The following is a 13,825-nucleotide window of genomic DNA, read 5'->3' as shown; positions in this document are numbered from 1 at the left end:
TCTAGTAACTTGGTAAAATAATAACTTCCACTAAACACTAAAAAAATAACTTTCTGAAAAATTACAAAATTGCCACTGCCCTCAAAATGACCAAAATGCCCCTAAGTCCAAAATGACTAAAATACCCTTCTAACACCGAATTCTACGATTCCCAACCAAAAATACACACATAGTCAACCCTAACATTAAACACCGGCATCTCACACGAAAAACCCGTTTTCTCCCAAACGACTCGACTAACACAACCATAACATGAAAACATAAATTATACCAAGTCAAATTCATCCAACAACATCAAAAACTCAGTCAACAACTTCATATTTCAAAAGTTCATTTTGGTCCTTCACATGAACATCTTAGCACAACTTCACCAATTCAAACAACAACTTCACAAAATGGAATACCCATGGTATAAATTAACAACAACAACATATCTAATTCATCAACAACCTCATTCAAACATAAATCCATCACTAATCAACCACAACAACACTAATTTATATCATTTTGAGCAAAATCAACAAAGTATACATATAAACATATATTGAGCATGTAATTTCATCAACAACAACTTGATTATCAACAAATCATGTCCTCAAACATAACAACAACAATCATGCACGAATTTACACCAATTAAAATCAATTCATCAATTTCACAAAATGGGTAGAAATGAAAAGTTAGGGATTATGGTTGAAATCTAACCCTCTTACCTCTAGCACCAAGATTCTCTAACCCAAGCTTCAATTTAGCTCCTAGATGATGAATCCCTCTTGCCTCTAACCCTTGCACTTGTTCTTCTCTCTAGCCTCTATCTCTTATCTTCTCAAATGAAAAATGAAATGAAAATGTTGTAACCCTATCTCTTCTCACACTACAAGAAAAACTGCATTTTGCGACTTTTAAAATTGCATTTTGCGACTGTTAGAAGGGTCGCAAATGCACATTTGCGACTGTTCCCCAACAGTCACATTTGTTGGGGTCGCAACTGTCTTTTGCGACCCTTCATAGAACAGTCACACCAACTGCCGCAGAAGGTGTTGCGACCCTTCATCAACAGTCGCAAATGTTAAGTTTTAAAAAAAAAGGGCTTGCGACCCTTCACCAACAGTCGCAAATGTTAAGTTTTTTTTTTTTAAAAAAAAGGGGCTTGCGACCCTTCACAAACAGTCGCAAATGTTAAGTATTTTAAAAAAAAATATAAAATTGAATGGGGCAGTTTTTATCTGACAGGAACCTTACAAAAACAACTCATATCAGCTAATGAAATGTTATTCTTTGTTAGTATACCATAACGCTACAAAATGGTTTTGCACTCAATAACACACAAATGTTCATTCCTTGCATATAAAAACTTAACAGTTTACATGTTATATCAATTGAATACACATCAACAAAACATCTTGATCACTAAATTGAATACACATTCAACATAAAGGAAGAAGGTTCAGTCACATGATAGCCATTAATCTAAATCTATCGGTTAAGATTAATTGTTCTCATCTCTACAAATAACCAAGTGTGTGTGTGCGCGCGCGTGTTTGCTTCCCAATTTCAAAGAACAATATGAACCACCCAGACTTCTCACTAAACTGCTCACCCAAAAAACAGCAAAAACAGGCCATCCACTCCCGAAAACAGCAACCTGCCAGCACAGAAACAGCTGCTGACAGCAGCATACACATGGCTAACAACCGCACCAAAACAGCCAAAACCACCCGAACCAGCCAAAAAAAACAGACCTGTAACCAAACCAAACAGATACCGACAACGTATTGAAAGCTGCTAACAGCATATTGCAACCAATGTTATAGTATTACTCTGCTACTCACTTGTGTAGATTGGAAGAAGTTACTATGTGGATGAGTATGAAGTTGATAAATGTTACAAAATGTCTAAATGGAAAAAATAAACAGTGAGATATATACAACACATTCATTAGCGCTTGCCAAATGACAATAACTTAATCACATTGTATACAAAAGAACTACCTTATATTCATTTTTTGTCAATGAAGGGACCACCTGGAAGAAGTTACTATGTGGATATGGGTCGTTTAGAGCTTACCTAAAGAAAGTATGTGCATGCAATTGCTCAGTTAAAGTTTTACTATATATATAACAAGGAAACAAGACATTATGAGGACTCATGAGCTATAGTGTGAGACAACTTACAAAAATGAGCAAACTATAAGCTAACACCATAAACTAGAGTAACAGAAGAGGGAGCCATGTTCATATTTTCATAGGCTATCACTAAAATAACTTGTGACCACACAAACAAACTAGACTTTATTGCTTTAGGTGAGGTAAATCATGGTTGAATCATCTCATAGACACTTGTGTTCAGTCAATGGGAAAGCTCTATAACATGTATATAGTGTGTGGACAGCCTATGCTGGACAACACTAAAATAATTGAATTTGTCACCACAAGCATTCATACAAATGAAAGTCATGATGTTTCCTTTCAGTAATGTAACTTCATATGAAAGGAAAATTTGGAAGATAAACAATAACCCATAAGTGGCTTGACTGATCCAATGTCCATCTTGCGAAAAAAAAAACACAACAGATGCAGCTAATATAGACGGAAAGAGATTTAATAAACCATAGTTCGTTAGAGTTAATTGGAGAACTTACGAGGCAATTAGCATGGAACTTGCAAGTGATGCCTAGCAGTTGAAGTTTCTGTCTTCCGGTGTAATTTTTGGAGAGAAACCAATCTATGAGATATACAGTGAGATAAAAAGTGTTTGCTTGCAGTTTTTATTCCTTAGAAACCTGAAAACAAAGTTCAACACAAGTTAATTCGATGAAGTTGATCTTGAAGACCTTCAAAATCTAGAAATACAAAAGGTTCAAGTGACGTACCTAGAGCCTTATTGTTAGAGACTTGGCTACCTTCCTACTAGTTTCTGAGGTTCACCATTTGGAATAGGTACATTCTTAACCTGTAACATGGACGTATCACAAGGGTTAAATTTGTTCCACACACACACACACACACACAAACACATCACCTCAACTGATTACTAAAACCACATGTATATGAAACCACAACAACTACGAAAACATTCCAGTGAGACAGTCACAGTTATGTATACAAAAACTCAGCCCTGATACCTTTCTCAATTATAATTGCTGAAGAACAGAAGCAGTGAATGTTCATTTGTTTGAAACTTCATATCTGGTAGGACGACGTGCTGACAATTTCACAAACCTAATTTACAAACAGTGGCTGAAAATGACTAAGTGCCGGAAAACAGAGTCATAAAAACAAGACCATACTAAGCTTTTTAGCTTTTATTATATAAAATAGCATATAGATAAGAAATTATTATATGATAAACAATCATATGAAGCCTATAATACACCTGAGACCAAACAAAGATAAGCAATAAAAATGACAAGGCTTTCTATACTATGAAAGACAACTATTAAGTACTAATATCACATACTCTCACGCCAATGATTTCATAGGATCACTACACCTTTACCACATACCATGTGAGCAGGCATCATATCTTAAGATAAGAGGAGGAGATGATAGCTTTCACAAAGAGGATTAGTTATTTCAATTTTAAGGTAATTTTTGGGTCATTATATACAGTATACCATGTTTTTAAGTTTATTATCTTTGTAAACAAAAACTTATTATTTAACAATCCTACAAGCAAGCATCTTCATCATAAAAGCTTCATGTGAATTTCTAGAAGGTCTTTTAGCTACAAGAATGCAACAAGTAACATCATATTATGAAAAATTAAAAGCCTAAAACCTATAAATTTGTAATTGGTGTAATAGCTCATTTGACTTCAAGAAATCATTTTCCAATCATACAAAAGATGGCAGCAAATGATTCTCTAACTATAGAACAATTTTCTGAAATTTATACCTTTTGTCCGCAAGTTGACACTAATACTATTAAGCGAACTTTTGTCTACACAAGATAGAACAGTTTCTTAGAATAGATGATAACAGTTTCTTATATAGAGAGTTGAGTATATTTATCACCGGCCTTAGAATTTAAAATATTACAGCCATATCAATGCATTGGTCTATAAATATAAAAACCAGAATAATCAGATGAATGCCTATCTAGCTAGATGCATTGTGCAACTTACGATCACCTACTTAGATGTCAACTTTATAACAATAGATGCAAGTAAGCTAAACCTAGATTGACAAAAGTCACCTAACAACATCCATATGAAAAATAAAGGCACTAAAACAGGAGATTCAATCCCACATCATGAATAACAACTCACATAATATAAGTAACCAATAAATAAGCTACACACTTGTCATATAAATGGTTAATCTTATAGACATCATCAGTGCCTATTGCAATCTGTTCAAACACAAAATAATTACATTCTTATAATGACATGCATTATACATTCGTGGAGGACCATGTAAAAAACATATAAAACCTCAGGGTTGACTATCTTGTGGAGAAGTTTCATCCCAACAGCCTTTGAAATTAACAAAGACAAGAAAAACATTTAGTCACTTGTGTGTGCATGCATCTAAGCAAGCTGAAGGAACTATCATTATAATTACATTAAATAAATACACTCACTTTTTCATAGAAGGCTATGACACAATCAAGTTCACCTACTCGAAGCATCACTTTGCATAAGGGTTCGCGAGTAGGTCTTCTCCCCAAAAGCTCAAACCTATAACCACTAGGAACTTCAATAAAAGCAGTTATTGTAGAACCATCTTTGACAGGCTCCGGTTCTCTCGTAACCTTTCCCCTTTTTTCCTTTACAAGATTTACCGTCTTGGCAATCTGAAAAATCACAGTATAAGAGCACAATAAACTTCATTCGATATATATTCTTTCGTTTTTCAATCACAGTATAGAATCCAAACTAGTGATGATTTAATATAGTTCAAAGATCAATTAACAAAATCAAAAGGCAAATGATTCAGGTTGCAGCTTGCAAATTGACTCACATGCCATGATCAATTAACATAACTAAGAAGTGAGAAACCCGACGGCGGAACCCATTTTTCATGATTCAATTAACAGAACAAAATAAGCATATTAATAGAATCAATTTGCATTGCACACAACCGTTCTTTCTCATAACCCATTTGCCATGATTCAATTAATGGAACAAAGTAAGTATATTAACAGAACCCATTAGCACAGAGCCCTTCTTTCTCATAACTTAACCCATTTGCCATGATTCACTTAACAAGAAAAAAATTAATACAAAAATAAAATTAGAACTTAGTAGAATAACAACACAAATTCATGTACATGGCCAACACACATTCATGTACAGAGCAATTTTTAGACACCATTTTGGATCCAAGGCCACTATTGTAAGATACTTGCTTGTTGATGTATCAGTTCAAGGAAATGCACACAGTAACAAAGCAATAAAGCCATGAATATACATAACCAAAGTATATAGAAAAAAATCAAATAAAATTCAAGTGTTGAGACATAAGTTAAGAAGTGGCATTGTTTGCTTAAGTTGTCAGAGCTAAATGATTCACATAAGCATAAGCATTTAGATAGCACATAATGATTCACTATACAAATTCACATACAAACTCACATATACATATGCATATATAGTACATACTTTCGACATACATAGGCAGATCAAACATATTGAAACTTGATATTTTAAAACATGCATATCATAGACATACACTCAAGTGCGATTTGAATTAACCCATAACATACACGTACACATAAATTAGAAGAAGCATTGAAGACACATACATATACTATTATGAAAAATCTTTATATTACTAACACACATTGAAGACATAATAAACCTAAACACACAAAATAACAAATAACTGAATACATTTTCATAAAAAATAAATAATTACAAATCACCATAAAACTTACATGTGTCGAAAGCTTCTCCAGCCAAAGCTCTTTCATTTATTGCCTCTGCCTCAAGCTTTTCAAGCCACAATCAAACACAAAGGAGAAGAAAAGTTAGCAGTTGCTTTAGAATCAGAACCTCTAACTCCTCCTTATCACTTATCTCAAACCAGTTGAACTACCCAAAACCTCAAGTGTCAGAATTTCATAGCATAATCTTTTTCAAATTATTTTCATGAACTCTTCAGGATAGCTTACGAAAACATCTTATAGATTATAGAAAAACAATTTCACTATTTTAGCTTATATTATAGAAGTAGCTTGTTAATATGACAAGTGTTTATGTTATAAGCTGCAAAATAAGTTGTTTATCTGAAGGCATAACTAACATACTCCACAAACCAAAATAAATTACTAAAAAAATAGAAAAACGAAAAAACGTAAAAATGAAAAAGGAAACAGAAAGAGAACCTGATCCTCTAGGTAAAAAGTCACGTCCAACGATACTCTCCAAAACCGAAGATTTCCCTGAACTCTGTTCTCATCTCCAAAAATAAAATAAAATAAGAAATAAACTAAAATAGCATAAAATAAAATGAAATTCAATATTTGGAAGGTTCTAGAAGCAACGGTACCTGACCACCAACGACGGCGACGGAAGGAAGAGCTTCCCAAAGAGAAGAAAAAGTGCTGTTGCTATCAGAACCGCCATAGTCACCGAGTTTAGTACAAGCTTGTTGGATTCTGTTAACCAAGCCGATTAAGCTTTCCATAGTCGTCATCACGAAGAAGATGATTGATAGTATGAAGTTTTGAAACCCTAGAATTTAGCAGAAGAGAGAAAATCGGTGAAGAAAGAGAGAATAAACGGTTTTTTGGACAAGTCTAGACTAGTCGTGTTTGACGGAAATGGAAGAAGAATACGAAGGTGATAACATGGATTTGACCAAACTTTTTGCTGAATTTTGTTTGTGAGATTGAGGGAATTTTAGGGTTTATGAGATTAAGCATGAGAGGTGATGAAAGAGATTGAGGGTGAGATGAAGATTTCAGAGATTGACTGAGATGAAGATTGGAGGCTTAGGGTTTGAATTTTGGGAGCGGGGAGAGTGAAATTTGGGAGCGGGGAGAGTGAATTTGGGAAAGCGATGGTGAGGAAATTGGGTGAAGAACACGTGATATAACCCAAAAAGCTCAAAAAAAACTAAAAAAAAAAAAACTCAAAAAGCTGCGACAGTTGCTTAAGGGTCGCAATTACTAAAAAATTTGCGGCTGTTGGGCTTAAGGGTCGTAGAAACTGTCGCAAAGGTGTAATCAGAGGCAGTTTTAAGCTAAGGGTCGCAAAGTAAGTGTCGCAAAATACAAAATTTCTTGTAGTGTCACTAACATTAGTTTATAAAGGCTCACTTAATGGGCTTATCTCACAAACCTTAATGGGCCTAACCCATTTCTAATTCAACCTCAAAAATGTTACTACTCACTTACCGGTAAAATATAACACTAACGGTCACTTAACGGTAATTAAAATAATTACTACACCCTCTCTAGTAACTTGGTAAAATAATAACTTCCACTAAACACTAAAAAAATAACTTTCTGAAAAATTACAAAATTGCCACTGCCCTCAAAATGACCAAAATGCCCCTAAGTCCAAAATGACTAAAATACCCTTCTAACACCGAATTCTACGATTCCCAACCAAAAATACACACATAGGCAAATAATCACATAAGAGCACATATAACACACATAAATAAATAATAAAATAAAACTAGCGAAAATCGGGTTGTTAAAAGAATTGTCCCATCACCGTATCTAGCAAGACGTACTTTATAGATTGTGTGTCTTCCTATGAAGCAACTTGATGTGATATTAGGCATGGACTGGTTGTCAACAAATCATGTATATATAGGATGTGCAGAGAAAAGTATTTACATGCCTACTAGTAATACAGTGGAAGGAGTAGCCTTGTCGGAACTACTTAAGCATACTTACCAGATGGTCCAGTTTATTTGTGCTCGAGATAAAGGTTTCTATGTCTTGCTTACTGTGGCTTCAGAGTCAGATGTAAGCCCCAGTGATACTCCAATTGTTAGTGAGTATTTGGATGTTTTTCCTGTCGATATCACAAGCTTGCCACCGGAAAGAGAAATTGAGTTTTCAATTGATCTGATTCCGGGAGCCGAACCGGTGTCAGTAGCACCTTACAGAATGTCTCCCTTGGAACTCAAAGAATTTAAATCTCTACTGGAAGAGCTTATTCAGAAGCATTTTATCAGGCCCAGTGTGTCTCCATGGGGTGCACCGGTATTGCTGGTCAAGAAGAAAGACGGCAGCATGAGGTTGTGTATTGATTATCGTCAGTTGAATAAGGTAACCATCAAGAACAAGTATCCTTTGCCAAGAATTGATGACTTACTTGATCAACTTAAGGGAGCATCGGTGTTCTCGAAAATTGATCTCAGGTCAAGATACCATCAGATTCGTATCAAGTCTTCAGATGTGTCCAAAACGGCCTTCAGAACGCGTTACAGACATTATGAATTTTTAGTTATGCCATTCGGTGTAACCAATGCTCCAGCAGTTTTCATGGATTATATGAACCGGATTTTTCAGCCTTATTTATACCAATTCATCATTATCTTTATTGATGACATTTTGGTTTATTCTAAGAATCCGCAGAGCATGCTCAGCATTTGAGAATAGTGTTGGATATTCTTCGAGAGAAGCAGTTATATGCAAAGTTCAGCAAGTGTGAGTTTTGGTTGACAGAAGTCAAGTTTCTGGGTCATGTAATTTCTCAAGGAGGTGTGGCAGTTGATCAGTTAAAAGTAGAAGCTGTTCAAAATCGAAAGTTCGAAGCTTTTTGGGGTTGGCCGGTTACTACAGACGGTTCATCATGAAGTTTTCCCAACTTGCTCTACCCTTAACCCGACTCACAAGAAAGGATGTGCCTTTTTTGTTGGATGAAGAATGTGAGAAAAGCTTCAGGACTTTGAAGAAGAAGCTAACTCAAGCCCCAGTCTTAACCATACCTGACCCGGAGAAGAAATACATTGTGTTTTGTGATGCATCATCAAAGGGACTTGGTGGCGTACTCATGCAAGAAAACAATGGGATAGCTTATGCTTCTAGACAACTTAAAACGCATGAAGAAAACTATCCCACTCATGACTTGGAGTTGGCAGCCATAGTTTTCGTTTTGAAGATATGGAGGCATCATTTATATGGAGCACAATTTGATTTGTTTAGTGATCACAAGAGTCTGAAGAACGTATTTGATCAAAGGGATTTGAATATGAGGCAAAGACGTTGGATGGAGTATCTAAAAGACTTCGACTTTGATTTGAAATATCATCCAGGAAAGGCCAATGTTGTAGCAGATGCTTTGAGTCGCAAGGCCTTAGCTCAAGCCGAAGTTATGATGCACACTTGTAATATGTATGAGAAGGTTCGAGACCTTAACCTTGAAGTCACAGAGGATGATGATGGTATTTGGCTACACCGATTAGAAGTCTAATGTGATTTGCGGTTAAAGATCATACAAGCTCAGAATGTTGACTTAGAACTTCAAAAAAGAAGTGTTCACCTAAAATTTTCTATGGCTTCTGATGGAGCAATTTTATTTGAAGGAAGAATATGTGTTCCAAATGATCAAGAGCTTAGAAGATTGATCTTGGAAGAAGCTCATAAAAGTAGTTTCTCAATTCATCCTGGTGCTACCAAGATGTATCAAGATCTAAAGAAGGAGTACTGGTGGCCTGGCATGAAAACCGATATTGCTGAGTTTGTAGCAAGGTGCATAGTATGTCAACAAGTTAAGATAGAACATCAGAGGCCAGCTGGTATGCTTCAACCATTAGAGATTCCTCAGTGGAAGTGGGAACACATTACTATGGATTTTGTAGGAGGTTTACCCTGTACTCAGAAAGGTCATGACTCAATTTGGGTGATTGTAGATAGATTAACCAAGTCAGCTCATTTCTTGCCCGTTAAGTCTACCTACAAAACATCGCAGTATGCGGAATTGTTCATCTTTGAGATAGTTAAGTTACACGGTGTTCCAGTGAGTATAGTATCGGATAGAGATCCAATCTTCACCTCACACTTTTGGAAAGCTTTTCAAAAAGCTTTAAGAACTAGTTTGAAGTTAAGCACGTCTCATCATCCGCAGAACGATGGTCAGTCAGAGAGAACTATTCAGACTTTAGAAGATATGTTATGTGCATGTGTTCTAGAAGATGGTGGAAGTTGGAATCATCACTTACCATTGATAGAATTTTCCGACAATAATAGCTACCACTCGAGTATTGGAATGGCACCTTATGAAGCGTTGTATGGTAGAAAGTGTAGGACTCCTTTGTGTTGGGTCGTGGTTAGAGATAAGAGTATCATTGGACCAGAGATCATTCAAGAAACGAATTTGATGATTAAGTCAATACAAGAGAAGATGAGAACAGCTCAGAGTCGTCAGAAAAGTTATGCAGACAAGCGGCAAAGACCTTTAGAATTTGAAGAAGGTGATCACGTATTCCTGAAAGTTACGCCTAAATTGGGTTTAAGAGGTGTCTTCAGAACCAAGAAATTGTGTCCTAGGTATATAGGACCATTTCTAATACTTAGGCGTATCGGACCAGTGGCTTATCAGTTAGCCTGACCTCCAGCTATGCCGGGCTTACATGACGTGTTTCATGTATCCCAATTGAAGAAGTATATTCCGGATCCTTTTCAGCCAGTTGAGCTAGACTCTATAGAGTTAAGATTAGATTTGATGTTTCAGCCGAAACCAGAAAGAATAGTAGACCGTGACGTCAATTCTCTCAGGACTAAAGAGATTCCAATAGTGAAGGTAGTTTGGAAGGGGTCGCCAGATAGTGAAGCTACTTGGGAACTTGAATCAGAGATGTTGAACCAGTATCCACATTTGTTTTCAGGTATATTCTAAATTTCGAGGACAAATTTTTTTTAAGGGGGTAGGATGTAATATCCCGCTTATTAGGAACTGACGTAATATTTGAAAACGATAAAAATGCGCACGTTTAAGGCAAGGGGTATTCATGGTATTTCACGTGGATAAGATATTTATGTGGGTTAGGGCCAACATTTTTCATTATCCTTATCAATTTCTCTCACTAGGGTTTGAAGGAAACTTTGCTCTCCCTTCTCACTAGAAAATCGGCCACTCCATCCTACTTTACACTCAATCTTTGTTTCATCCTTCTTCTCTATAGAATCAAGCAAGAGTTGATTAGATTAAAGAGGGTTTGGCTAGCAAGTAGTGAAGACTTAGAGGTCATGAGCTTCTTTCCTCTGTTTATAAGGTGAGTTCTTAGTTAGATTCCACCCAAGGGTTAGTGTGTTTATGTTAACAAGAGAATACATGAACTTTTAGGGTTTTGCATAGTGTTTTTGTTACCCCTTTTATTGTCATGCTTTCTATACTTGTGTATACTTGCTTCAAGACTGTTTTTCAGGTTTCATATGATTACTAGAGACACCATATGCCTTGGGTCACTTTGTTATGAAGATTTTTGGTTAAAAACATCAATTGTGCAGGTGTTGTTCTGCATCAACTCGCCACAGCGAGCTAGGAGCTCGCGAGGCAAGTAGGACTGGCAGAACGAGTTGTTTGCTCACCTCTCAAGCTCACCACAACGAGTGCTGCTCGCCACAGCGAGTAAGACCACTCGCGAGGCGAGGAAACAATACCTAGAGTATTGTTTGTTCATCTCGTCCCTTTTGATGTTCTTTGGTTCGGTTTTCGCTTATGCAAACTCTTATATTTGTAAACCCTTCATAACTAGTCCCCAAGGCATAGATTTTAAAATAGTCTCTTGTAAAATGAAGCAAGTATTTAATCGCGTAGTAAAGCATCGCATTCGAGAGATAAAACAAGTATTGATTGGGTAGCAAGCAAATATCTAACAAGAGGGAATGAACTAGAACCTCGATTAGTTGTTGAGAATTAGAATGTTGATCAAGAATGCGTATGTATGTTAAGATGCGAGGAATATTTTCTACGCCCTTGAACATGTATGTAACTTACCCAAAGGATCGATCAAGGATCCGAAGTAAAGGAATTAACTTGAATAGTTTAACCTTTCATGTATGCATATGAACAAGACTATTACAAGATGTAGGTGTTCGTGTTTCTTGTTATCCACGCCAGGGGGATACGAGAAGTTCTCCAAGGGGAACGGTTCAAGCCGCAAGGGACCCGCACGATACTGAGGGAGTCCGATGTACCCTAATTAGGTTTCGTCGGTCATGTATGGGATTGTTCTCGGGGTTACTCCACTCGGGGCTCTCCATAAAATGAATCAAGATAATGTTTGTTTGAGCAACGCTAACATAAAGATTTAATGAATGTATTCATGCATGATTATTATATGATGTTAGATATGAACATGTATCGGAATAGAACAAGTTATGAAAGTATGCCAATGACGATCTTAGGTGTCCCTAATCGTCCGACTTAAATTTGTGTCATGAATATGTTACGTTTAGGCCCCGATGCGTATAGCGTATCTTGGTAACGCGGTATTAGGTTCCCCTCATCCGCCACGACACATATGTTGTTAGTAAAGCCTATAACATGTTGTGAAGAATCTAAGACGGATTCTAGTATGCACATCCGTCTAGACAAGAATGACCACACACGTATAATCAATCGGCAGGTTGTGTTTTAGACACGTGATAACCATAGGTTTTCCCCAAGGTTATCACTAGCCTAGGGCTAGAAGGAACTCACTGAGGCATTATGTCTCATCCAACTCCTTATTTGTTCATGTTCACATGTGTCACGAGGAAAAGTTAAAGAAAAAATCTTGGATTGATCGTGTTTTCATGGAGCCAACATGGTGTGGATTAGAGATGCATATATTATATTATAAGATGTGTTGTTACAAACTTTCTATTTATACTTCGTTTGGCAAACTTTGGTGTAATAATGTGACATAGAAACTTTGGAATGTCGTTGTACCTAAACTCTCGACTTGATGTCGTTTTCTGTATTGTATAATTAATGTATCCAATGTCACTTTTAGCGCAAATTTGGATATTCTAGACAGTTCAAATTGGCCGTTACATACTACAAATGTTGTCAAATGTAAAAAAAAAAAAAAAAAAAAGTAACTAAAATTGGATAAAAGGCCTCAAAGAGTGGAAATTCAGGTGAAATATTAGATGCTTGATATATAAAAAGTGCATAAAATGGGTACGACAATTGTTGTCAAATGCAACAAAATAATGGGGAAATTTGCGTTAATTTTTTATTTTTTTAAGAATCTAAATTTGCGTGAAATATAAGATATTTGTTGCATTCATTTTGTTTACTCTTTACTCCAATTGTTTTCTCCATTGTTTTGTCTATTTTTTAAGAAGCTAAAATTTGCGTGAAATATAATAATGGTTAGTTTGATCTATTATATTTTTACTTTTAATCAAAATTAAAATTTCATAAAAAAAAATTCATAATTTTTAAATGTTTGCGCAATAAAAAGAGCGGAAAGACGGGCACGTGAGTGCCCGTCTTTTCGCTAGTTATATATAAAGAAAACAACCCCTTTCAGCTCTTTTGGGTTGACTTTTTCTTTCCAAATATGTCCTCAATTTTGAATACAAATAACACATGTAACAAATAGATAAAAATAATATTAAACATTAAAAAATGTAACAAACATGATATGAATATATATATATATATATATATATATATATATATATATATATATATGTCTGTTTTTTTTCCTTCATCATTTAAAAAGTGTAAACTAGATGAGTATATTTATACTTACGTTTTCAATATCCCAATTATACTCTTAAATAACTTTTTCTATAATAAAGATCATAGTTGGTTTCATTAAAAAAAAATTAGATTATTTTTTTTTTGCTATATTATTGGTTTCATCTCTTATTACTTAAAGTTAACCCGTAAGCAATATTTTGCCCTAGATTTACCCTAATTT

General features: G+C 35.5%; 1 protein-coding gene across 8 annotated transcripts; it reads right to left on the bottom strand.

The window, feature by feature from the left end:
* Positions 1-1,308: 1,308 nt before the first annotated feature.
* LOC146954877 (putative lactoylglutathione lyase, chloroplastic) lies at positions 1,309-7,237 on the bottom strand. 8 transcript variants are annotated; one of them, XM_085718849.1, is made up of 9 exons: positions 6,494-7,008; positions 6,330-6,393; positions 5,880-5,934; positions 4,584-4,796; positions 3,125-3,221; positions 2,873-2,952; positions 2,642-2,782; positions 1,992-2,067; positions 1,309-1,895 (listed from the first exon to the last, which is right to left on the bottom strand). In XM_085718849.1, the coding sequence occupies exons 1-4, from the start codon at positions 6,568-6,570 to the stop codon at positions 4,699-4,701; spliced, it is 294 nt and encodes a 97-aa protein (XP_085574975.1). In that variant the 5' UTR covers positions 6,571-7,008; the 3' UTR covers positions 1,309-1,895; positions 1,992-2,067; positions 2,642-2,782; positions 2,873-2,952; positions 3,125-3,221; positions 4,584-4,698. The 8 variants fall into 8 exon arrangements, with proteins under 8 accessions (XP_085574975.1, XP_085574950.1, XP_085574963.1 ...); XM_085718824.1 differs by having other exon boundaries at positions 1,309-2,067; XM_085718837.1 differs by lacking the exon at positions 1,992-2,067 and having other exon boundaries at positions 1,309-1,742.
* Between the last annotated feature and the right edge of the window lie 6,588 nt (positions 7,238-13,825).

The sequence above is a fragment of the Medicago sativa genome, chromosome 1 (genome assembly GCF_051527215.1).
Source record: "Medicago sativa cultivar Bolivia chromosome 1, Bolivia_mono, whole genome shotgun sequence".
Lineage (NCBI taxonomy): Eukaryota > Viridiplantae > Streptophyta > Magnoliopsida > Fabales > Fabaceae > Medicago > Medicago sativa.
The sequence above is the reverse complement of the archived record's forward strand: the minus strand, read 5'-3'. Positions and strand labels throughout refer to the sequence as shown.